This window comes from Erinaceus europaeus, unplaced genomic scaffold, assembly GCF_950295315.1.
Source record: "Erinaceus europaeus unplaced genomic scaffold, mEriEur2.1 scaffold_941, whole genome shotgun sequence".
NCBI classification, from domain to species: Eukaryota; Metazoa; Chordata; class Mammalia; order Eulipotyphla; family Erinaceidae; genus Erinaceus; species Erinaceus europaeus.
The window spans coordinates 21,905-46,587 of NW_026647659.1; the positions used below are offsets into that span (position 1 = coordinate 21,905).

Consider the following 24,683-nt stretch of genomic DNA (forward strand, 5'->3'; position numbering starts at 1 on the left):
TTTTGTTGCCCTTGTTGTTTTATTGTTGTTATTAATGTCATCGTTGTTGGATAGGACAGAGAGACATGGAGAGAGGAGGGGAAGACAGAGAGGGGGAGAGAAAGACAGACACCTGCAGACCTGCTTCACCGCCTGGGAAGTGACTCCCCTGCAGGTGGGGAGCCAGGGGCTCAAACCAGGATCCTTACGCTGGTCCTTGCACTTTGCACCACCTGCACTTAACCTACTGTGCTACTGCTCGACTCCCTTTTTTTCCTTCTTTCTTTTTTTAATGACTGAATATTTGGTGTGTTGCACCAAAGTAAAGCACTCTGAGGAGGAGAGAGGGCTTTCAGGTCCTGGTGTCTGATGGTGGAGGACCTAGGCTAGGGGCAAGAGTGTTTTGCAGAAACCTGAGAAAGTTTACACTTGGACAAACAACTGTATTTTGCTGTAAACCACTTGTCTCACACTAAAAGAAAATTTAATTTTTTACTTCATTATTTTGTTGTTTTAAAATATTATTTACTTATTTGGGTAGAGACATAATTTTTTTTAAAAGATAGACGCCTGCAGACCTGCTTCACCACCTGTGAAGCGATTCCCCTGCAGGTGGGGAGCCAGGGGCTCGAACCGGGATCCCTTCGCTGGTCCTTGCGCTTTGCGCCATGTGCGCTTAACCCGCTGTGCTACCACCCGATTCCCCTTTTTTTTAATTTTTTAACATTTATTTATTCCCTTTTGTTGCCCTTGTTTTATTGTAGTTATTACAGTTGTTATTATTGATATTGTCGATGTTGGATAGGACAGAGAGAAATGGAGAGAGGAGGGGAAGACAGAGAGGGGGAGAGAAAGATAGACACCTGCAGACCTGCTTCACCGCCTGGGAAGCGACTTCCCTGCAGGTGGGGACCCAGGGGCTTGAACCGGGATCCTTACGCTGGTCCTTGCGCTTTGTGCCACCTGCGCTTAACCCGCTGCGCTACCGCCCAATTCCCTAGACAGAAATTTAAGAGGGAAAGGGAAGACAGAGAAAGAGAGAGAAGAGAGACAACAAATAACCTTACTTCACCATTTGTGAAGCTTCCCACTTCCTGCAAGTGGGGATCAAGGGCTTGAACCAGCATCCTTGCACATGGTGACATGTGTGCTCAACCAGCTGCCCTCCCCAGCTTCCTCTTTATTTATTTATTTATTTATTTTTATTGTTGTAGTTATTATTGTTGTTGTTACTGATGTCATCATTGTTGGATAGGACAGAGAAAATGGAGAGAGGAGGGGAAAACAGACGGGGAGAGAAAGACAGACACCTGCAGACCTGCTTCACCGCCTGGGAAGCGACTCCCCTGCAGGTGGGGAGCCGGGGGCTCGAACCGGGATCCTTACACCGGTCCTTGTGCTTTGCGCCACCTGCGCTTAACCCACTGTGCTACCGCCCAACTCCCCCTATTTATTTTTTTGTGAGAGCGCTATGGAATGAAAGAACAGGAAAGAGAGAGAGAGACTAAGAACAGAATCCTGTTCAGTTGTGTCTGACGGTGGTGCCGGAGTTTGAACCTGGGATCTCAGAGCGTCAGACATGAAAGTCTTTTGTGCAGAACCATTATGCTATCTTCCCAGCCCTTTTTATGAGTGATTTCATTGTGGTTATGAGATTCTGAGATTGCAAGGGTCTGGTCCCATACCGGGATTTCTCTTGTCTGTCTTGGAGATGAAATGGTACAGGAACAAACTTGTTCTTTGCACTGTGCTCAGATCTCTTACCCTGGAACTATCTGAATTATTTCTCTCTCTCTCTTTTTTTTTCCCCTCAGGCCTGAGAAAGACATGGAAGCCACTGGATTTCTCTTGTCTGTCTTGGAAATGAAATGGCACAGGAACAAACTTGTTCTTTGCACTGTGCTCAGATCACTTACCCTGGGACTATCTGAATCATTTCTCTTTTTTTTTTTTTCCCTTAGGCCTGAGAAAGACATGGAAGCCACTGGAGTGGATGCCATCTGCACCTACCTCCCTGACCCCAAGAGACCCCAGTTGGACAGGGAGAAGCTGTACTGGGATCTAATCTGGCTGACCAAGGGTATCAGCCAGCTGGGCCCCTACACCCTCGACCAGAACAGTCTCTATGTCAACGGTGAGGGCCACCATTTTGTGTGTTTATTTGTTTCATTATCACAGAAGCTCTTTCGCTCTCCCTCTTCCTTCTTCCTTTCCCTTCTCCCATCCACTTCCTCAGTCTTTCTTCCTTCACCTCTGCTGAGTCTCCAAGCTGAGCCCCTATACCCTTGACCAGAACAGTCTTTACGTCAGTGGTGAGAGGTGGCCATTTTGTTTGCTTATTTGCTTTTGGATCGACCTTCCCGTGGTGCATCCCGTGAGTCCCCATTCATTGGGGAAACTGACCATCCTTCCTAGCCGACTGAATCCACATGGATCCCAGTCACTTTCAAAGCCAGCAACAAGCAGCTCCTGACAGCTTTCAACCTGACGCTGTTGACTGGCTACGGAAGAAGGGCAAACGCTAGAAGAAGAAGAAGATCACCAAAGACCTTGTGCTTTTCTCTTCCTTCACCCATGTCTCTCCTCTCCTCCACCTCCAAATTCTTCCTTTCTTTACCTCTGCTGGGTCAGCCAGCTGGGCTCCTACTTTGTGGACCAGAACAGCTTCTATGTCATCCTTGGGGGACTGTCCTTGTTTTTTGTTTTGTCTCATTATTTTGTTTTCACGCCACATTGGAAAGCAAGATGTGTTGCTAAAAAGCTAGATAATGTGGATTGAACAACAACTTGATTTTTTTTAAACTTTATTATTGGGCTCATGGATTACAGTGCAGTTGATAGCACGTAGTTTCTTTTTTATTATTATTATTTCTTTATTGGTGGATTAATGTTTTACATTCAACAGTAAATACAATTGTTTGCACATGCATAACATTTCTCAGTTTTCCACAGAACAATACAACCCCCACTAGGTCCCCTGTCATCCTTTTTGGACCTGTACTCCCCTCCCCCTCCACTCCAGAGTCTTTTTTTTATTATTATTTATTTTTTATTTAAGAAAGGAAAAATTAACGAAACCATAAGGTAGGAAGGGGTACAACTCCACACAATTCCCACCACCCAATATCCATATCCCATCCCCTCCCCTGATAGCTTTCCCATTCTCTATCCCTCTGGGAGCATGGACCCAGGGTCATTGTGGGTTGCAGAAGGTGGAAGGTCTGGCTTCTGTAATTGCTTCCCCGCTGAACATGGGCGTTGACTGGTTGGTCCATACTCCCAGTCTGCCTCTCTCTTTCCCTAGTAGGGTGGGTCTCTGGGGAAGCAGAGCTCCAGGACACATTGGTGGGGTCTTCAGTCCAGGGAAGCCTGGCCGGCATCCTGATGGCATCTGGAACCTGGTGGCTGAAAAGAGAGTTAACATACAAAGCCAAACAAATTGTTGAGCAATCATGGACCCAAAGGTTGGAATAGTGGAGAGGAAGTGTTGGGGGGGGGGGGATACTCACTGCAAACTCTAGTGTACTCTGCTTTCAGGTATATATTTTGCACTAGTTTATGGATACATGTGAACATATGCTCTCTCTCACAGAACCTGGTCTATATCTAGGTTTTGGGACTTTGTTAGAAAGTGAACCACCTGGGATGGAATTAGAGAATAGCATGAAAGGAAAAGTCTCACCCGAGTAATGAAGCTGAAGGGTTGTCATTCCACACCTGTAGTCTCTGGACACAGTCTGAGCTGAAGCATGCTGAGGTGGCAATCGTTGCGTTGATTAGGTTGCGATCGGCAGATGCAATATTATTTGATATGGATTGGGAGAGGCATACAGGAAAGTGGGCCCTATCCAAGGGTTCCAGGACTAGGGGAAGTAGAGGCTCTCTAGTGGAGATGTGAGGTTCCTGCTGTCTTAGGCTTCAAAAAGACAATGAATAGTTAATGTTATCATCACATTATTTGGTAATTGGGTTAACTTTGAAAAGTCCTTTTGTTAGGGTTTGCTGGATAGTACCCAGTATCTTATATAGTGGTGCCACTGGTTGTTTCTGATCTACTTGGTCTAGGCTTTTGAGAGAGTCTGCATATCAGATACACAGCCTATATATTAAAAAGACTCAGTCTGTGTTTTAAAAACTTTGAGACATACAATTAATTTTCCCCTCTCATATTAATTAACTAGTGATTTATATGACTATATTTTACTAGAAGTATACATAAACGCCATTCCCACTATTCCCAGAGTCTTTTACATTGGTCCAGTATACCAGCTCTAGCTCAGGTTCTACATGTGTTTTCTCTTCTGATCTTGCTTTTCAACTTCTGCCTGTGAATGAGATCATCCCATATTCATCCTTCTGTCTCTGCCTTATTTCACTTCACATGATTTCTTCAAGCTCCATCCAAGATAGCCTGAAAACAGTGAAGTCACCATTTTTAGTAGCTGAGTAGTATTCCATTGTGTATATAGACCACAACTTGCTCAGCCACTCATCTGTGGTTGGACACCTGGGTTGCTTTCGGGTTTTGGCTATTGCATATTGGCACGTAGTTTCATATCTGCCATCATAGATGTCTACAAAACACTCTTACCTCCCCCCCATGCAGTCTGTTTCCACCATCACGCACCACAACCCAAGAACTCCCCACCCACTTCCTCCCCCTCCTTCCCCAGAGTCCTTTGCAATCCACCACACCCTGTCCGACTTTCACCTTGTGTTTTTCCTCTCCATCCTTATATCTTACGTTCCATTTGTAAGTAAGGCCCTCCAGCAGTCATCCTTCTCCTCATCTTTGTGTGTGTGGTTCATCATCAGAGAAGCTTTCTTTGTCTGTTTGCCTCCAGGGTTATCACTGGGGCTCGATGTCAGCACTTTGAATCCACTATTCCTGGTGACCTTTTTTTTTTTTTTTTTTAATTGGATAAGACAGAGAGAAAGTCCATCTCAGTTTCTCTCCCCTCTTCACTCCCATGCCTAACTCTTTCTTCTTTCTCCTCTGCAGGTTACTCCTACCAGATCAAGAGCACCACCCCTAGAAGTGAGTATTCTGAGGCCTCCGGCGTCTCCACCCTCTCTGTAAGTCTTGTCTGTAAGGATGAAAGAGGCAAGAGTCCATGCCTTCTCTCCTCACCCTGAGCCTGGAGGAAAACCAGAAATGACACCCCACCAACCCACCCCCCCAGAGGAAACTCTCAATGGTGTTCTTGTTCTTCCTGTTGTGTTTAAGAGGTCCAGACTCTTGCTTTTATCTCCTCAGGTGCCACGGTGTCCACAATTTTCCCATCAGTGCCTACCCCTCTCTCCAGTTCCTCAGGTGAGGATTATTTCCTCAGAAGATGGTCCTACTGGCTCCTGAGGGTTCCAACCATGGGACATCACTGAGGGGAGACTAGATATTTCTCACAACCTGTGGCTGATGGGTCCGACAGGACTGACTCAGGTTTCGAGGGATTTCTTTGTTTTTCTTTTTTTTAATTTTTATTTCTAAAATGGAAACACTGACAAGACCATAGGATGAGAGGGGTACAATTCCACACAATTCGCACCACCACAACTCCATATCCCATCCTCTCCCCTGATAGCTTTCCTATCCTTTATCCCTCTGGGAGTATGGACCCAAGGTCATTGTGGGATGCAGAAGGTGGAAGGTCTGGCTTCTGTAATTGCTTCCCTGATGAACATGGATGTTGGCAGGTGGATCCATACTCCCAGCCTGTCTCTCTCTTTCCCTAGCGGGGCTCCAGGCCACATTGTTAGGGTTGTCTGCCCAAGGAAGTCTAGTTGGCATCATGGTAGCATCTGGAACCTGGTGGCTGAAAAAGAGTTAACATATAAAGCCAAACAATTTTTTGACTAATCATGAACCTAAATCATGACTTTTGACTAATCATGAACCTAAAGGCTGGAATCATGCAGATAAAGAGTTAGGGGGTCTCCATTTTGTAGACAGCTAGTAGGCCTATTTCAGTTATATTCCAAAGAGCCCATGACTATATTAGTTTTTTTCCTGAGCCTGACCTCTGATACGCAGGTGGGCCCAAGTTTTTATCTGGGGAGATGATGTCATGGTTGGAAAAAGGGCTGGAAAGCTGGATCAGGGAAGACTGTAGGTCCCAAATATGGGAAAGGTGTCTAAATATTGTTGACTGTAAACCCTATCGATTTGATCTGGGACCCATAATATTTTCTAAGGGTTTATTGTTTTATATATTTCAGATAGAGACAGAGAGACATTGAGATGGAAAGGGGTAAGGGAAAGACAGAACAAGAGAGAGAAAGAGAAAGAAAAACACCATCAACACTACTCCACCTCTTGTAAAGCTTTTTTCCTACATTGAGAACCAGGGATTTGAACTTGGGTCCTTGTGCACTATAATATGTACTATCTACCAGGTGTGCCACTGCCCAGTTTCTATATAATAAATATTTTTCCAGTCTTTTTCTCTATCTTCTTGTGGTAAGCCTCATCAAAACTAGCAGAAATGTTGAAACAAGAAGCCTTCTAGGGACCAGGCAGTAACACACCTGGTTGAACACATATGTTGTACAAAGCACAAGAATCTAGTTCAAGCCCCCAGTCCCCACCTGCAGGGGGAAGCTTCATGAGTGATGGAGGGCTGCAGGTACATGTGTATCTCTCTCCCCCTTTCTGTCTCCATCATCCCTCTCTGTCTCTATCCAACAAATAATAAATTACTGTCCTAAGGAGTCAAACACATCCATTCAAAAAAATTTTGTGTAGACCTATGTTCATAGCAGCACAATGTGTAACAGCCAAAACCTGGAAGCAACCCAGGTGTCCGACAACAGATGAGTGGCTGAGCAAGTTGTGGTCTATAGAGACACAATGGAATACTACTCAGCTATTAAAAATGGTGAATTCACCTTCTTCACCTCATCTTTTCACCTCATCTTGGATGGAGCTTGAAGGAATCAGGGGAAGTGAGATCAGCCAGAAAGAAAAGGATGAGTATGGAGTGATCTCACTCACAGACAGAAGTTGAGAAAAAAGAACAGAAAGGGGAAACAGAGAACAGAATGTGGACTGGGTTTGGTGTACCGTAACAAAGTAAAGGACTCTGTGGATACAGGAGGGAGTGTTCAAGTTCTGGTGCACGATGGTGGAGGAGGACCTAGGCTGGGGTTGAGAGTGTTTGATAGGAAACTGAGAAATGTTATTCATACATCAACAATGGCTTTTACTGTAAACCATGAAACCCTCCCCCAGTGCAAATTAATTCATTGATGAAATGTATTTGTCTGGGGGCACACCTGATTGAGCACACACGTTATAATGTACAAGTACCCAGATTCAAATCCCCAGTCCCCACCTAGAAGGGGAAATCTTATTGCGAGTGGTGAAGCAGGGCTGCAGCTGTCTCTCTGTCTCTTTCTCTCTCCCTTTCTCCTCCTTCTCTCTCTCGATTTCTGCTTGTGTATCTATTCAGTCAATAAAGAAAGATAATATATATTTTTTCAAGGGCAGGGAGCACCCTTCTGCCTGTCTCAGTAGATGACTGTTGATCCTTTTGCTTTCTGTACATTAACTCCGTAGCCCCTGGCCCTGAGGAGCTGACATCCTTCACCCTGAACTTCACCATCACTAACCTGCACTTTGAGGAGGACATGCAGCCAGACTCTGCCAAGTTCAACACCACAGAGACAGTGCTACAACACCTGGTGAGAGTGCCCTGTCTCTCCCCTTTTTCCCCACCATCCTAACCATGCTCTCTCTCTCTCTCTCCCTCCCCCTCTCTCTTTCTCTCTCTTTTTTTACAACCCACAGAATGATCATGTTTGTATTTTATAAGTATACTTATATTATTCACCTATAACAAATAGCACATTAAGTAACAGGTGTTTGACATATTTATATTCTACATTTTAACATGCAACATAAACTTATAAAATTACTAATTGTGAGTCATTATTAATCACTTGATTGATCACTGTCAGTCACATGTTGAACACATTTATTTTTATCATTATTTTCTTTTATTTATAAAATGGAAATATTGACATGACTATGGGATAAGAGGGTTACGTTTCCATACAATATCCACCACCAGAACACCGTATCCCATCCCCTCCCCCTGATAGCTTTCCTATTCTTTATCCCTCTGGAAGTATGGACCCAGGGTCATTATGGGGTACAAAACAGGGAAGGTCTGGCTTCTGTAATTGCTTCCCCACTGAACATGGACATTGGCACGTGGATCCATACTCCCAGCCTGACTCTCTCTTTCTCTAGTGGGGCAGGGCTCTGAGGAAGTTCCAGGACACATTGGAGGGGTCGTCTGCCCAAAGAAGTTGGGTTGGCATCATGGTAGCATCTGGAAGCTGGTGGCTAAAAGAGAGTTAAGATATAATGCAGAAAATAACTGTTGATTTGTCATGAGCCTAAAGACTCTTTTTTTAAAAGATTTTATTCATTTATTCAAGAAAACATTTTTAAATCTTTTATTTATTATTGGGTAGAGGCAGAAAAAATTTGAGAAGGGAGAGATAGAAAGGGAAAGAGACACCTGCAGCCCTGCTTCACCACTCATGAAGGATTCCCCCTGCAGGTGGAGACCAGAGGCTTCAACCTGAGTCTTTGCGCATTATAATTTGAGCACTTAACCAAGTGCACCATTTGGTCCCCTTCATTTATTTTGTAAATAGATATTTATTTCGTGGGGGTCAGGTGGTGGTGCACCTGGTTATGGTCACATAGTACTGTGTGCAAGCACTAGCTCAAAGACCAGGGTTCAAGCCCCCATCCCCCCACCTGCAAGCAATGAAGCAGGTCTGCAGATATCTGTCTTTCTCTCTGCCTCTCTATCTCCCCTCATCTCTCAGTTTCTCTCTGTCCTATCTAAATTAAATTAAATCAAATTAAATAGTCATAGAGTTAAGAATGTTTTGGTGTCAGGGAAGGAATTCAATTGGTTGGTAGAACACAGTTTGATACCCAGCACATGTGTCCAGAAATGGTGCTCTGGCTTTCCTTGCAAATGTCATTGTCTCTTTTTTCATAAGATTTTTTTTTTAATTTTTATTTATTTATTTATTTGTTTTCCCTTTTGTTGCCCTTGTTGTCTTCTTTTTGTTATTGTTGTAGTTACTATTGTTGTTGTTATTCATGTCATTGTTATTGGATAGGACAGAGAGAAATGGGAGAGGAGGGGAAGACAGAGAGAGAGGGAGAGAAAGATAGACACCTGCAGACCTGCTTCACCGCTTGTGAAGCGACTCCCCTGCAGGTAGGGAATCGGGGGGCCCGAACTGGGATCCTTCTGCCAGTCCTTGCGCTTTTGCACCATTTTCCCTTAACCCGCTGCACTACTGCCCCACTCCCTTTTCATAAGATTTTAATAGTAAATGTTTAAAAGTATTTTTATGTTAATGAGAGTAGACAGACCATTAGACACACCAGAGCCCTGCACAGCCATGACTGATGCTGATGCTGAGGACTGAACCTGGGACCTGAGAGCCTCAGTCAGGAAAGTATTTATTTTTGCATAACCATTATGCTGTCTTCTGGCACTGCCGTTGTCAGATTGATTTGTAAAATTTCTTTACATAAGTGGGATTATTACTATTTTTAAACTTCTTTTGATTAGTGACTTAATGCTAATTTACAAAATTACCAGATAACAGAGTATAATTATTCCACACCGTTCCTACCACCAGAATTCTGTGTCCCCATTCCCTCCATTAGAAACTGCAGTCTTTCTCCCAAGGTCATAGATATGGGGAGAATATTATTTCTATCATGATCTGTCTATATTTCTGCCCACTTTTTTTAAATATTGGTTTGCTTCTCTTTTTAAAAAATATTTATTCCCTTTTGTTGCCCTTTTTTAAAAAATATTTATTTTCCCTTTTGCTGCCCTTGTTGTGGTCATTGATGTCATTGTTGTTGGATAGGACAGAGAGAAATGGAGAGAGGAGGGGAAGACAGAGCAGAGGAGAGAAAGATAGACACCTGCAGACCTGCTTCACTGCCTGTGAAGCAACTCTCTTGCAGGTAGGGAGCTGGGGGCTTGAACTGGGATCCTTATGCCGGTCCTTGTGCTTTGAGCCACATGCGCTTAACCAACTGCGCCACTGCCCAACTCCCTTCCTTGTTGTTTTTTTATTGTTATTATTGTCATAGTCATTGTTAGATAGGACAGAGAGGAATAGAGAGAGGTGGAGAAGACAGAGAGGGGGAAAGAAAGATAGACACCTGCAGACCTGCTTCATCACCTGTGAAGCGACCCACCTGCAGGTGGGGAGCCGGGGGCTCGAACTGGGATCCTTACACCAGTCCTTTTTGCAAAGTCCACTTTGTGCCACGTGCACTTAACCTGCTGTGCTACCGCCCAACTCCCTTGCCCACTTTTTTCTATGGTCCCATCTTCTCTTCCTTTCTAAGTCATACCTACACCTATTACTATTTCCCAAAGTTGTTCTTTTTTTTTTTCCCTTCCTCTTCTCTCTCCAGGTCCTGATGGAATTGGACTTAAGAGCCCTCTGGTCATCTTCCCCTAATATTTCTCCCCCTCTGGGAGGATGGACCAAAATTATTTATGGGGTGTAGAAGGTAGAAGGTCTGGCTTCTGTAATTGCTTCTCCACTGGACATGGGTGTTGACAGGTGGTGTTGACAGGTGGACCATTATCCCCAGCCTGTTTCTGTCTTTCCCTAGTGGGACAGGGCTCTGGGGAAGTGGGGCTCCAGGACACATTGATGCAGTCATCTGCCCAAAGAAGTCAGGATGGAATCATAGTAGTGTCTGCAACTTGATGTGTGAAAGGATTATTATTATTATTTATTATTATTATTATTATTACCAGAGTGCTGCACACCTCTGGCTGATGGTAGTGCTGAGGGTGCTGAGGATTGAATCAGGAGCCTCAGAGCCTCAGGAAGGAGAGTCTTTTTTTTTTTTTTTTTGCCTCCAGGGTTATCGCTGGGGCTTGGTGCCTGCACTATGAATTCACTGCTCCTGGAGAATATTTTCCCCATTTTGTAGGATATTTTTCCATTTGCTCCTGGAGGATATTTTTCCCATTTTGATATTTCCCACCCTCCTGGAGGATATTTTTGCCCTTGTTGTAGTTGTTATTGTTGTCACAGCTGTTGTTGTTGTTGTTGGATAGGACAGAGAGAAATGGAGAGAGGAGGGGAAGACAGAGAGGGGGAGAGAAAGATAGACACCTGCAGACCTGCTTCACCGCTTGTGAAGCGACTCCCCTGCAGGTGGGGAACTGGGGGCTCGAACCCGGATCCTTACGCCAGTCCTTGTACCGGTCCTTGTGCTTTGCACCATGTGCGATTAACCCGCTGCACTACCACCCGACTCCCGGTGATTTAATAATGACAAACAAGATTTTAAGATGACAGGGGTACAATTCCACACAGTCCCCACCACCAGAGTTCCGTGTCCCATCCCCTCCATTGGAAGCTTCTCTATTCTTTCTCCCTTTGGGAGTATGGACCACATATCTTTCTAGATTGCCAAAGGTGGGAGTTCTGGCTTCTGTAATTGCTTCTCCTCTGGACATGGGTGTTGGCAGGTGGATCCATACCCCCAGCCTGTTTCTATCTTTCCCTAGTGGGGTAGGGCTCTGTGGGGTGGAGATCCAAGACACATTGGTGAGGTCGTCTGATAGTAACTTTTTAAAGAAATTCTAAATAACCTATACTCTTAGACCAGGTAGATCAGAAGCAACTAGTCATAGGGGGTCCGGCGGTAGCACAGAGGGTTAAGCACACATGGCACAAAGTGCAAGGACCTGCATAAGAATCCCAGTTCGAGCCCCCGACTCCCCACCTGCAGGGGAGTCGCTTCACAGGCAGTGAAGCAGGTCTGCAGGTGTCTGTCTTTCTCTCCCCCTCTCTGCCTTTCCCTCCCTTCTCTGTTTCTCTCTGTCCTATCCAACAACGATGACATCAATAACTATAATAACAAGGGCAACAAAAGCAAATAAATAAATATTAAAAAATAAAGACAAAGAAACATAACTGGTCCTGTCAGTATCTAAGATACAGTTATTTGTAAATAGCATTAAATGATAAATCATGGTGAGGTCTTGTATGATACAGTAAATCTTTTTTTTATGAAGCTTCTTCATTTTTTTTAATATTTTATTTTATTTATTTATTCCCTTTTGTTGCCCTTGTTGTTTTATTGTTGTAGTTATTATTGTTGTTGTCGTCGTTGTTGGATAGGACAGAGAGAAATGGAGAGAGGAGGGGAAGACAGAGAGGAGGAGAGAAAGACAGACACCTGCAGACCTGCTTCACCGCCTGTGAAGCGATTCCCCTGCAGGTGGGGAGCCGGGGTTCGAACCGGGATCCTTATGCCAGTCCTTGTACTTTGCGCCACCTACGCTTAACCCACTGCACTACAGCCCGACTCCCGATACAGTAAATCTTAACCATGTGGTTTTCAAAGTAACTCAAGCTCCCAATTAACTTTGTTACATTTATTCTTTTTTTATTTTCCCTTTTGTTGCCCTTGTTTGTTTTTTATTGTTGTAGTTATTGTTGTTGTTACTGATGTCGTCATTTTTGGATAGGACAGAGAGAAATGGAGAGAGGAAGGGAAGGCAGAGAATGGGAGAGAAAGATAGACACCTGCAGACCTGCTTCACTACCTGTGAAGCGACTCCCCTGCAGGTGGGGAGCCAGGGTCTTGAACCGGGATCTTTACACCATTCCTTGTGCTTCACGCCACGTGCACTTAACCTGCTGCACTACCGCCCGACTCCACATTTATTCTTAAAAATATATTTTTTTAATTTAGGGGCCAGGTGGTGGTGCACCTGGTTGAGCACATACCTTACAGTACACAAGGACCAAGGTTCAAGCCCCTGGTCCTCGCCTTCATTGGGGGGAGGCACAAGTGATGAAGCAGGGCTGCAGGTATCTGTCTCTCGCCCTCTCTTTCTCTTCCTCCCCTCTCAATTTCTCTCTGTCTCTATCCACTAATAAATAGATACAAATAAGTTAACTGTATGTATATTTCATTTATTAATTATTGAATAGAGACAGAAATTGAAAAGGGACAGGAAAGTAGAGAAGGAGAAATAGACACCTACAACCCTGCTTCACCACGTGTGAAGCCGCCCCCCTGCAGGTGGGGTCAAGGGCTTGAACTCAGGTCCTTGCACACTGTAGCTGTAATGTGTGTGCAATGAAACAGGTGCGCCTTTTCCATTTATTGATTTTTTGTTCCTTCCTCCCCAGCTCAAGACTTTGTTCACCAGTAGCAGCATTGGTCCACGCTACAGAGGCTTTAGACTGATTACACTCAGGTGAGACCTCCTTCCTACCCGTCCTCCTTCCCTCCTTCCTTCCCTCCTTCTTTCCTTCCTTCCTTTCTTTCTTTCTTTTGTGGGGGTAAGGTAGGAGAAGTGAGGTGTGAACAGGCTGGCTCTCCAGGGTACATTTAAAGCAGATAATCAACTTCAAATGCTCAGCCTACCCATCACACAACCCCAAGATCATCAGGTCCATAAATTCTACCTCTATATTTTTTTATTTATATTTCTAAAATGGAAATATTGACAGAACCATAGGACAAGAGGGGTACAATTCCACACAGTCCTCACCACCAGAATTCCATATTCCATCCCCTCCCCTGATAGCTTTCCTATTCTTTATCCCTCTGGGAGTATGAACCCAAGTTATTATGGGGTGGCAGAAGGTGGAAGGTCTGGCTTCTGTAATTTGCCTCAACATGGGTGCTTGACAGACATGGATCTTACCCAACCTCCATACTCCCCAACCTTGCTCTCTTGTCCTAGTGGGCAGAGCTCTGGAAGGTCGTCTCCGACACATTGGTGAGGTCAGCTGCGGCATCATGGTAGTATCTGGAACCTGGTGGCTGAAAGAAGAGTTAAAATATAAAGCCAAACAAATTGTTGACTAATCATGAACCTAAAGGCTAGAATATTGCAGATGAAGAGTTGGGATCTCTGTTTTGAAGATAGCTAGTAGGCCTATTTTAGTTATATTGTAAAGGGCCCGTGACTATACTAGTTTTTTCCCTAGTGAGGCAGGGCTCTGGGGCAACGAGGCTCCAGGACATATTGGTGGGGTCGTCTGGTTGGCATCATGGTAGCATCTGGAACCTGGTGGCTGAAAAATAGTTAAGAAAGAAAGCAGAACAAATTGTTGACTAATCATGGACTTAAAGGCAAGAATATTACAGGTGAGGATTTGGGGTTTTCTTTTAGAAAAAAGCTGGTAGGTCTATTTTAGGTATTTTCCAAAGGACCCATGAATTTACTTATTTTTGCCTGAGCCTGACATCTAATATGCAGGTGAACACAAATTGTTGTCTGGGGAAATGGTGTCCTAGTTGGAAAAAGGACTAGAAAGCTGGATCAGGGAAGCATGTAGCTCCCAAATATGGGGAAAGTATATAAACACTGTTAACTGTAAACCCCATCAATTTGATCTGGGACCCATATTGAGACTTTTTTTTTTTTTTACTGGAACACTGCTCAGCTCAGGCTTATGGTGTTGCAGAGGGCTGAACCTAGGACTTTGGAGCCTCAGACATAGAGTTTCTCTGTATAACCATTATGGTATCTACTCCCTGTCCAGTATTTAAATTCTACATCAAGGAGTCATGGCTTCAGTAACTCTGTCCCCAGCTCTGGGGCTAGTCCAAGACAATGCTGTCTCTTCATCTTCCTGACTCCACTTGAGAGAATGGAGATCCATGGCGTAAATTAGTCCAACCCCTGTGGAGAGCAGTTTGGAGAACTCTCAAAAGGCTAGAAATGTGGGAGTCAGGCTGTAGTGCAGCGGGTTAAGCACACATGGCGTAAAGCACAAGGATCCCGGTTCGAACCCCCGGCTTCCCACCTGCAGGGGAGTCACTTCACAAGCGGTGAAGCAGGTCTGCAGGTGTCTGTCTTTCTCTCCCCTTCTCTGTCTTCCCCTCCTCTCTCCATTTCTCTGTGTCCTAGCCAACAATGACGACATCAATAACAATAATAACTACAACAAGGGCAACAAGAACAACAATAATAACTACAACAACAATAAAAATATAACAAGGGCAACAAAAGGGAAAATAAATAAATTCTTCTAGCGTTTGCCCTTCTTCCGTAGCCAGTCAACAGCGTCAGGTTGAAAGCTGTCAGGAGCTGCTTGTTGCTGGCTTTGAAAGTGACTGGGGTCCATGTGGATTCAGTCGGCTAGGAAGGATCGTCAGTTTCCCCAATGAATGGGTACTCACGGGATGCACCACGAGAAGGTCGATCCAATGCATCCCAATAAATAAATAAAAAGACTAGAAATGGACCTATCTTACGACCCTGCAGTTCCTCTCCTGGGGATAAGTCCTTTGTGATTGGATTTGTTTCACTGAAGATGCTTTTAAAGTTTGGATGGAAAAGATTTCTGTCAATATTTTCCTCTAAGTATTTGATAGTGTCTGGTCTAACATACAAGTCCTTGATCCCTTTGGAGTTTACTTTTATGTTCAGTGAAATATGGTGGCTCCATTTCATTCTTCTGCATGCCTGTGGTTATATCCTAAGGGACCCAACACACCCGTCCAAAAATATGTGTGTAGACCTATGTTCATAGCAGCACAATGTGTAACAGCCCAAACCCAGAAGCAACCCAAGTGTCCAATAACAGCTGAGTGGCTGAGCAAGTTGTGGTCTATATACACAATGGAATACTACTCAGCTATTAAAAAGGGTGACTTCACCTTCTTCCCCTCATCTTGGATGGGGCTTGAAGGAATCATGGGAAGTGAGATAAGTCAGAAAGGGAAGGATGAAGATGGGATGATCCCATTCAGAGACAGAAGTTGAGAAATTAGAACAGAAGGGCAAACACAAGGCAGAACTTGGACTGTAAAGGACTTTGGGATGGGGGGGGTGGGTGGGCAGGAGGGTTGTTGGTGGTTTTCAGGTCCTGGTTTATGATGGTGGAGGAGGCCCGAGGCTAGAAGGGCGCAGAGTGTCTGGACTCAAAAATATCTGTCTGTCATACTCTCTCAAGGCCTGAAAACGGTGGGGCAGCCACTGGAGTGGACGCTGTGTGTATGTACCGCTCTGAGCCCACCGGTCCCGGGCTGGACAGGAAGCAGCTGTATTGGGAGCTGAGTCAGCTGACCCTGGGTATTACCCAGCTGGGGCCCTACACCCTGGACAAGGCCAGCCTGTCTGTCAACGGTGAGTAGCGGGGGTGATGGTAACCTCTTGCTGTGTCCCAGGTGGATTTAAATGGTGAAGAGTCTGAGCCCTCTCTAGCTGGAGGATACATTCATTCGTGTTTCTCTCTCTCTCTCTTTCTCTACCTCCCTCCCTCCCTCCCTTGTCTGGTGAATTCCCCAATCCCTACTGGAATCTATATTAGAGAGAGAGAGAAAAGAAAGAGAGAGAGAGAGACAGGTGAAAATTCAGAGAAAGGTTATCAGAAACATTTACCACTATCTTGAAGGAACACTGTAGTTTTTTTTTTATAATATTGATCCAATTATTTAGGTAGTGACTGTAGTTCTTTTTTTTAGAAAAAAGAAATTTTTAATCATTTTTTAAAATATTTATTCCCTTTTGTTGCCTTTGTTGTTTTATTGTTATAGTTATTATTGTTGTTGATATTGATGCCATTGTTGGTGGATAAGACAGAGAGAAATGGAGGGAGGAGGGGAAGACAGAGAGGGGGAGAGAAAGACACCTGCAGACCTGCTTCACCGCCTGTGAAGCGACTCCCCTGCAGGTGGGGAGCCAGGGGCTCGAACCGGAATCCTTAGGCTGATCCTTGCTCTTCACACCACGTGGGCTTAACCCACTGCGCTACCACCCGACTCCCTAGTTCTTTTTTTTTATTATTTTTATTTATAAAAAGGAAACACTGACAAAAAACACAGTATAAGAGAGGTACAACTCCACACAATTCTTACCACCAGAACTCCGTATCCCATCCCCTCCCCTGATAGCTTTCCTATTCTTTATCCCTCTGGGAGTATGGACCCAACATCATTGTGGGATGTGGAAGGTGGAAGGTCTGGCTTCCTGCAGGTGGGGAGCCAGGGAAATTTATTTATTTAACAGCAGGGTAGGTAGTGTAATAATTCTGCAAAGAGGGAGTCAGGTGGTAGCACAGTGGGTTAAGTGCACATGGCGCAAAGCGCAAGGACCAGCATAATTCTACAAAGAGACTCTCGTGCCTGAGGCTCTGAAGTCCCAGGTTCAATCCCCTGTATTACCATAAGCCAGAGTTGAGCAGTGTTCTGGGAATAAATAAATAAATTTATTGGATAAAAACAGAGAGAAATTGAAAGGGGTGGTCTGGGGGGTGGCGCGATGGATAAAGTATTGGACTCTCAAGCATGAGGTCTTGAGTTTGATCCCCGGCAGCACATGTACCAGAGTGATGTCTGGTTCTTTCTCTCTCTCTCCTCCTATCTTTCTCATAAATAAATAAAATCTTAAAAAAGAAAAGGAAAAAAATTGAAAGGGAAGACAGAGAGGGAGAGAGAGACACTTCTTCACCACTCATGAAGCTTTCCCTCTGCAGGTAGGGACCAGGGGCTTGAACCTGCATCCTTAAGCATTGTAACATGTGCACTCAACCAACTGTGCCACCACCTGGCTGGCCCCTTGTTATTATTTTTTTTTAATTTTTAATTTTCACTTACTTAGTTGATAGGACAGGGAAAAGTTGAGAAGGAAAGGGAGGATTGAGAGGACAGAGACAGAGAGACAACTACAGCCCGACTTCACTCGCAAAACTTTTCCCCTGTAGATAGGGACTTGGGGTTCAAACCCACGCCTTCATGCATTGTAACTTGTGTACCATCTGGCCCATTGACAAAAATTCTTGATGTCCATCTGTTCTTCCATCAAGGATTCCTTCTTCCCAGATGCCTTTTAAACACCCCACCTTTCTTTTTAGAATACTAATTTTATTTTATTTATAAAAAGAAAACATTGACAAAGCCATAGGATAAGAGGGGTACAACTCCATACAATTCCCTTCACCAGAATCCCCATCTCCTCCCCTGATAGCTTTCCTATTCTTTATCCCTCTGCGAGTATGGACCCAAGGTCATTATGGGGTACAGAACAGGGAAGGTCTGGCTTCTTCTGTAATTGTTTCCTCGCTGAACATGGGTGTTGGCAGCTCGATCCATACTCCCAGCCTGCTTCTCTCTTTCCCTAGTGGGGCAGGGCTCTGAGGAAGCAGGGCTCCAGGACACATTAGTGGGGTCATCTGCCCAAGGAAGTCCGGTTGGCCTCATGGTAGTGTCTGGAACCTTGTGGCTGGAAGAAGAGTTAACATATAAATCCAAACACATTGTTCTTTAATCATGAACCTAAGAGCTGGAATATTGCAGATGAATATTTGAGGTCTCCATTTTGGAAAGAGCTAGTAAGTCTATTTTAATTATATTCCAAAGGGCCCATGACTTTGCTAGTTTTTTTCCTGATCCTGACATCTGATAGGCAGGTGGACCCAAGTTATTGTCTGGGGAGATGCTGTCATGGCTGGAAAAAGGGCTAGGAAGCTGGATCAGGGAAGAGAGTAGCTCCCAAATATGAGAAAAGTGTATAAATATTGTTGACTGTAAGCCCCATCGATTTGATCTGACCTGGGGCCCATATTCAGCTTTGGAGCCTATGTGACCTCTGCATCCCTGTAGATCTGAGCTCACATTCTGTGGTCATGAGTAGGAACATTCTAAGCTGCCCCAATATCAGGACCCATCTTCCTCAGGTGGAGCATAGAGTACATTGTCCAACCTCCCTTCAGAGGATGGAACATTCTCTACCGTTGTTGATCCACATTGAGGGCAAGGTCCTATGGGGGCCCCCATAGGGGCCCATTGCGTTGTTCCTGAGGGAAATGACCAGTGACAAATGAAAGAGGGATCTATTCAAGGTCTAGGCCCATCAGGTCTGTGGGAATCTCAGGACTCCCCAACTAGGGCCCCTGATGATTTCCCACCTGACTTTTACCTGCTCTCCACAGGTTACACCAAACCAATGTGGACCTCCGTCCCCAGTGGTAAGTTCTCTAACCATGTAAGACACAAATGTATTCACACTCCCACGTTCCCCTCTCAGAATGCCTTGTGGGTGTGTGAGGGGGTAGCTGATGCCATCTTCCCTAAGTCCCAGAGGCTCACAGAGGAAGGTGATCTTGGAACTTTCTCCCTTACTTCCAAGTCCACCTTCAGTGACTCAAGTTGGACCCAAAGATGTCGCCAGCATCTCCAAGCTCTTGTGGCTGCCTCGTTCTTATTTTTGACGCTTCCTTTTCAGTGTCTGTGACTCCCCAGTCCTCCCTGGGGACCTCAGAGGCTCCAGGTTCCCTCTCTAGATTCACACGTAAGTCGTCTTGTGATAGCATATTCTAACTATAGGATGTGGTGATTTTTAGACTTGATGTGTATTTAGTACCCGACCCAGCACCTGGAGGGCTCTGTTCTCAGTGAAGTTATCTAGGGAGTCGGGCGGTGGTGCACCCAGCTAAGTGCACATAGTATGAAGCACAAGGATCCGGGTTCGAACCCCAGATTCCACACTTGCAGGGGAAACGCTTCATAGCTGGTGAAGCAGGTCTATCTTTCCTTCTTTTAATTTTTTTCTTTTTTTATTTATTTGTTAATGAGAAATATAAGAGGAGAGAGAGAAAGAACCACACATCACTCTGCCACATGTATCGGTGGGGATCGAACTCAGGACCTCATGCTTGAGAGTTTTTATTGACTGTGCCACCTCCTGGACCACTTGTTTTTTTATTATCTTTATTTATTTATTTATTGAATAGAGGCAGCCATAAATCAAGAGGGAAGGGGGATATAGAAAAGGAGTTATAGTTGGGCGCTAGTGCAATGGGTTAAGCGCAGGTGGTGCGAAGCACAAGGACCAGTGTAAGGATCCCAGTTTGAGCCCCCAGCTCCCCACCTGCAGGGAAGTCACTTCACAGGCAGTGAAGCAGGTCTGCAGGTGTCTGTCTTTCTCTTCCTCTCTCTTGTCTTCCCCTCCTCTCTCCATTTCTCTCTGTCCTAACAATGACGACGACATCAATAACAACAACAATAATAACTACAACAATAAAAAAAAACAAGGGCACCAAAAGAGAAAATAAATTAAAAAAAAGAAATATACATATATATATAATATATATATATATATATAGAGAGAGAGAGAAACACCTGAAGCCCTACTTCACCGCTTGCAAAACTTTCCTCCTTCCGGTGGGTTCTGAGAGCTCGAACCTGTGTCCTTGAACACTGTAACACATGCGCTCAACCAGGCGCACCACCACTCGCCCTCCTCTCTCCCTCTCTCCCTCCCCCTTTTTTTCTCAATTTCTCTCTGTCCTAATCAATAAAGTGTGGGGGGGGGGGTGGCCTCCAGGAACAGTAGATTCATAGCACAGGCACCTAGCCCTAGCGATAACCCTGGAGGCAAAAAAATAAATAAACAAAAGTTCTATACAGATTGCTCAAGCAGAACAAAAGGTCAAAGGGATGCAAAGGTCCCTGGACACCTTTGGGGTCTCTGTCAGACATGACTTAATGTCTCTCTGAGTAATCTTTGAGGTTCATGCATCACCCTGCCCCCCCTACATACACACACATGACATCTTCTCAGCTCTGTATGTCTAGTCTATAGAGGGCCAAAGAGTCAAGGTAGGTCAAAGCTAGAGGCCACTGTCCTGAGTGGGTGAAATTTTGTGGTCACCCCATCATCACAGAGTGGTCCAGCTTCATCTCTGGGTGTAGACAGCTCTGGGACTTCAGGAAGCAATCATTCTTTTACATCCATTCTTTCTCTTTCTCTCTCTCTTTTTTTTTTCTTTTGAATTTTCAATGTTTATATTTTGTTTCTTTTTTATTACTGATTTCATAATGATTGACAAGATTGTAGGATAAGAGGGGTACAATTCCACAAAGTTCCCACCACCAGAGTTCCATATCCCATCCCCTCCACTGGAAGCTTCCCTATTCTTTATCCCTCTGGGAGTATGGACCCAAGGATCTTTATGGGGTGCAGAAGGTGAGAGGTCTGGCTTCTGTAATTGCTTCTCCACTGGACATGGGTGTTGGCAGGTGGATCCATCCCCCCAGCCTGTTTCTATCTTTCCCTAGTGGGGCAGGACTCTGGGGAGATGGGGTTCCAGGACACATTGGTGAGGTCGTCAGAATGATGAAGTCACCTTCTTTACCTCATCTTGGATGGAGCTTGGAGGAATCATGTGAAGTGAGTTAAGTCAGAAACAGAAGGATGAAGATGAGAACGATCTCACTCGTGGACAGAAGTTGAGAACTAAGAGAAATAAGAACAGAAAGGGGAAACACAAAGCAGAACTTGGACTGGGTTTGGTGAATTGCACCAAAGTAAAAACTCTGAGCGGGTGGAGGGACTTTCATGCCCTGGTGCATCATGGTAATGGAAGAGGATCTAGACTGGGGGGGGTGAGAGTTTTGCAGAAAACTGAGAGATTTTACATATGTACCAACAACTGTCTTTACTATAAACCATAAATCCCCCTAATAAAAAAAAAGATTTTAATTATAGAACCAAAAAAAAAAAGTGAAACTTGGACTGTGTTTGGTGCATTGCACCAGTCAACGCAAAGAACTCTGGGCCCTTGAACACACAAAAAAGGGTGAATACAGGTGTGATCTGACTCTGAGGTGGAACCCACTGGAACCGGAACAGGTTTCTTCAGTTCCACTTCTTGAATGAGACCACCCATATTCATCCTTCTCTTCACTGGCCTCAAGTCATTTATTTGCTCATGAGTTCCAATGAGGCGGCCATCTTGGGTCTTGGGCCATCTTGGGTTCTGTGTGTCCATCCCAGGCCTCGCTCTTCAAGGTCTCTCTTCTTCCTTCTCCCCTCCTATCTCCTTAGCTGCAGCCACCGAACCCCCTGTGGTGCCTTTCACCCTCAACTTCACCATCACCAACGTCCAATACACAGACGACATGTGGCCTCCGGGATCCCAGAAATTCAATGTCACTGAGAAGGTCCTGCGGAAGCTGGTAAGAGCCCCCCATGCTCCTCACCCCTCCAGTGGGAGCCCCGTGGGAGTCACCCTTGCCTGCCTGTGGTACCTTGTGTCCCACCCCTGCCCCGTCCCCTGGAGTGACCTTCCCCTCAGCCTACCCACCCCTGCAAGTCAGCCTGTCTCCTTACTCTGCTTTGACCTTGTGGTATAGCTCGGATCTTGTCTGAAAAGGACCAGTGTGGGACCCCTGTACTCCAGCTGCCGACTGGCCCAGCTCAGGTGAGACCTTAGGAAAGAGAGTTCAAGGGGAGCGGGAGGTGGTGCACCTGATTAAGCGCTCACATTACAGTACACAAGGACCCAAGTTCAAGCCCCTGGTCCCTACCTACAGGGGGAAAGCTTCACAAGTGGTAAAGTGGGGGTGCAGGTATCTCTCTGTCTCCCTCACTGCCTCCCCCTCCCCTCTCAATTTCTCTCTGCCCAATAATAAATAAAATATTTTTTAAAGGGGAGGGAGTCAGGCGGTAGCACAGTGGGTTAAGCACATGCAAGGACCAGCGTAAGTACCCAGGTTCGAGCCCCCGGCTCCCCACCTGCAGGGGTGTCACTTCACAGGTGGTGAAGCAGGTCTGCAGGTGTCTGTCTTTCTCTCCCCCCTCTGTCTTCCCGTCCTCTCTCCATTTCTCTCTGTCCTATCCAGCAACGACGACATCAATAACAACTACAACAACAATGAAAAACAACAAGGGCAACAAAAAGGGAAAATAAATAAATATGAAAAAAATTCAAACACAACAAAAAAATTTTTTAAAAAAACTTCATCTCAAACTGTCATACATCAGAAAGGATAGCAACAACAAATGCTGGAGAGGTTGTAGGCACAGAGGACCCCTCCTGCACTGCTGGTGGGAATGTCAATGGGTCCGACCTCTGTGGAGAACAGTCTGGAGAACTCTCAGAAGGCTAGAAATGGACCTACCCTATGATCTTGCAATTCCTCTCCTGGGGATAGATCCTAAGGAACCCAACACATCCATCCAAAAAGATCTGTGTACACATATGTTCTTGGCAGCACAATTTGTCATAGCTAAAACCTGGAAGCAACCCAGATGTCCAACAACAGATGAGTGGCTGAGCAAGTTGTGGCCTAGATACACAATGGAATACTACTCAGCTATGAAAAATGGTGAATTCACCGTTTTCACCTCATCTTGGATGGAGTTTGAAGGAATCATAGGAAGTGAGATCAGCCAGAAAGAGAAGGATGAAGATGGGCTGATCGCACTCAGAGACAGAAGTTGAGAAATAAGAACAGAAGGGAAAACACAAATGCAGAACATGAACTGAAGTTGATGCATTGCACCAAAGTAAAGGGCTCTGGGGTGGGGGGAGAGAGTTCAGGTCCTGATGGAACATGATAGTGGAGGACCATAGTGGGAGGTTACATTGTTAAGCGGAAAACTGGAGACTGGGACACACATATACCAACTGTTGTATTTACTGTTGACTATAAACCATTAATCTCCCCAATAAAAGGGAAAAAAATTCTTCTCTGGCTGGGTGGTGGTGCACCTTGGTTGAGTACACACATTACAGTGCACAAGGACTAGGGTTCAAGCCCCTGGTCCCCACCTGCAGGGGGGAAGCTTCAGGAGTGATGAAGCAGGGCTGCAGGTGTCTCTCTGTCTCTCCCTCTCTCCCTCTCCTCCTTCTCCCTCTCAGTTTCTCTCTGCCTCTATCCGAAATAAATTAACCAAAAAAAAAAACTCAAATAACCAGATATTAAAAAATATAAATGAGTGGGACAATGGCACACTTGATTGAGTGTGCGTTACCACACACTAAGACCCAGGTTCAAGTCCCTGGTCCCCACCTACAGGGGGAAGCTTCACGGGTAGTGAAACAGGTCTGCAGGTGTCTCTTTCTCTTTCTTTATCTCTCCCTTTCTGCTTAATCTCTCTTAGTCTCTATTCTATAAATAAAATATTTAAAGATCACAGGGAGTCAGGTGGTGGCACATCTGGCTGAGCGCACGTTACCATGCGCAAAGACCCGGGTTCGAGCCCCCAGTCCCCACTTTCAGTAGGAAAGCTTTGTGAGTGGTGAAGCAGGGCTGCAGGTGTCTCCCTGTCTCTCTCCCTCTCTGTCTTCCCTTTCCTCTCTCTTTCTGGCTGTCTCTCTCCAATAAATAAATAAAGATAATTAACAAATAATAAATCCAGCTAAACTGTCAGGGTTTAATTAATTGCCTGCAGTCTGACCCCTCACCTTCTATTGCCTATTTTAATAAATGTTTTATATTTATTTATTTTCCCTTTTATTGTCCTTATTTGTTTTTTATTGTTGTTGTTATTGATGTCGTTGTTGTTGGATAGGACAGAGAGAAATGGAGAGAGGAGGGGAAGACAGAGAGGGGGAAAGGAAGATAGACACCTGCAGACCTGCTTCATCACTTGTGAAGAAACTCCCCTGAAGGTGGGGAGCTGGGGCTTGAACCGGGATCCTTACACGCCAGTCCTTGTGATTTGCACCACGTGCGCTTAACCCGCTGTGCTACCGCCCGACTCCCACCTTTTATTGCCTTTTCTTTGTTTCTGTCTCTTTACCTGTCCAGCCCTCCCCCCCCCCTTCCCACCAAGATCTCAGAACCCCTTCCTCCCTCTCTGGGGGGCTCTGTTAATTCTCACCCACCCTCCCCAGACCTGAGAAGCACAAATCAGGCACCAGAGTGG

General features: G+C 45.2%; 1 protein-coding gene across 1 annotated transcript in view; it reads left to right on the forward strand.

Annotated features, from left to right (window-relative positions):
- The window catches only part of LOC103116115 (mucin-16), a gene marked incomplete at its 3' end in the record, with an annotated part of 46,577 nt that extends 21,898 nt beyond the window's left edge, over positions 1-24,679 (forward strand). The window contains exons 17-26 of the mRNA XM_060184214.1: positions 1,941-2,113; positions 4,982-5,017; positions 5,237-5,293; positions 7,535-7,659; positions 13,201-13,268; positions 15,982-16,154; positions 18,958-18,993; positions 21,855-21,985; positions 22,163-22,230; positions 24,652-24,679. Coding sequence (XP_060040197.1) covers positions 1,941-2,113; positions 4,982-5,017; positions 5,237-5,293; positions 7,535-7,659; positions 13,201-13,268; positions 15,982-16,154; positions 18,958-18,993; positions 21,855-21,985; positions 22,163-22,230; positions 24,652-24,679 — 895 coding nt within the window. The remainder of the gene's footprint in view (positions 1-1,940; positions 2,114-4,981; positions 5,018-5,236; positions 5,294-7,534; positions 7,660-13,200; positions 13,269-15,981; positions 16,155-18,957; positions 18,994-21,854; positions 21,986-22,162; positions 22,231-24,651) is intronic.
- Between the last annotated feature and the right edge of the window lie 4 nt (positions 24,680-24,683).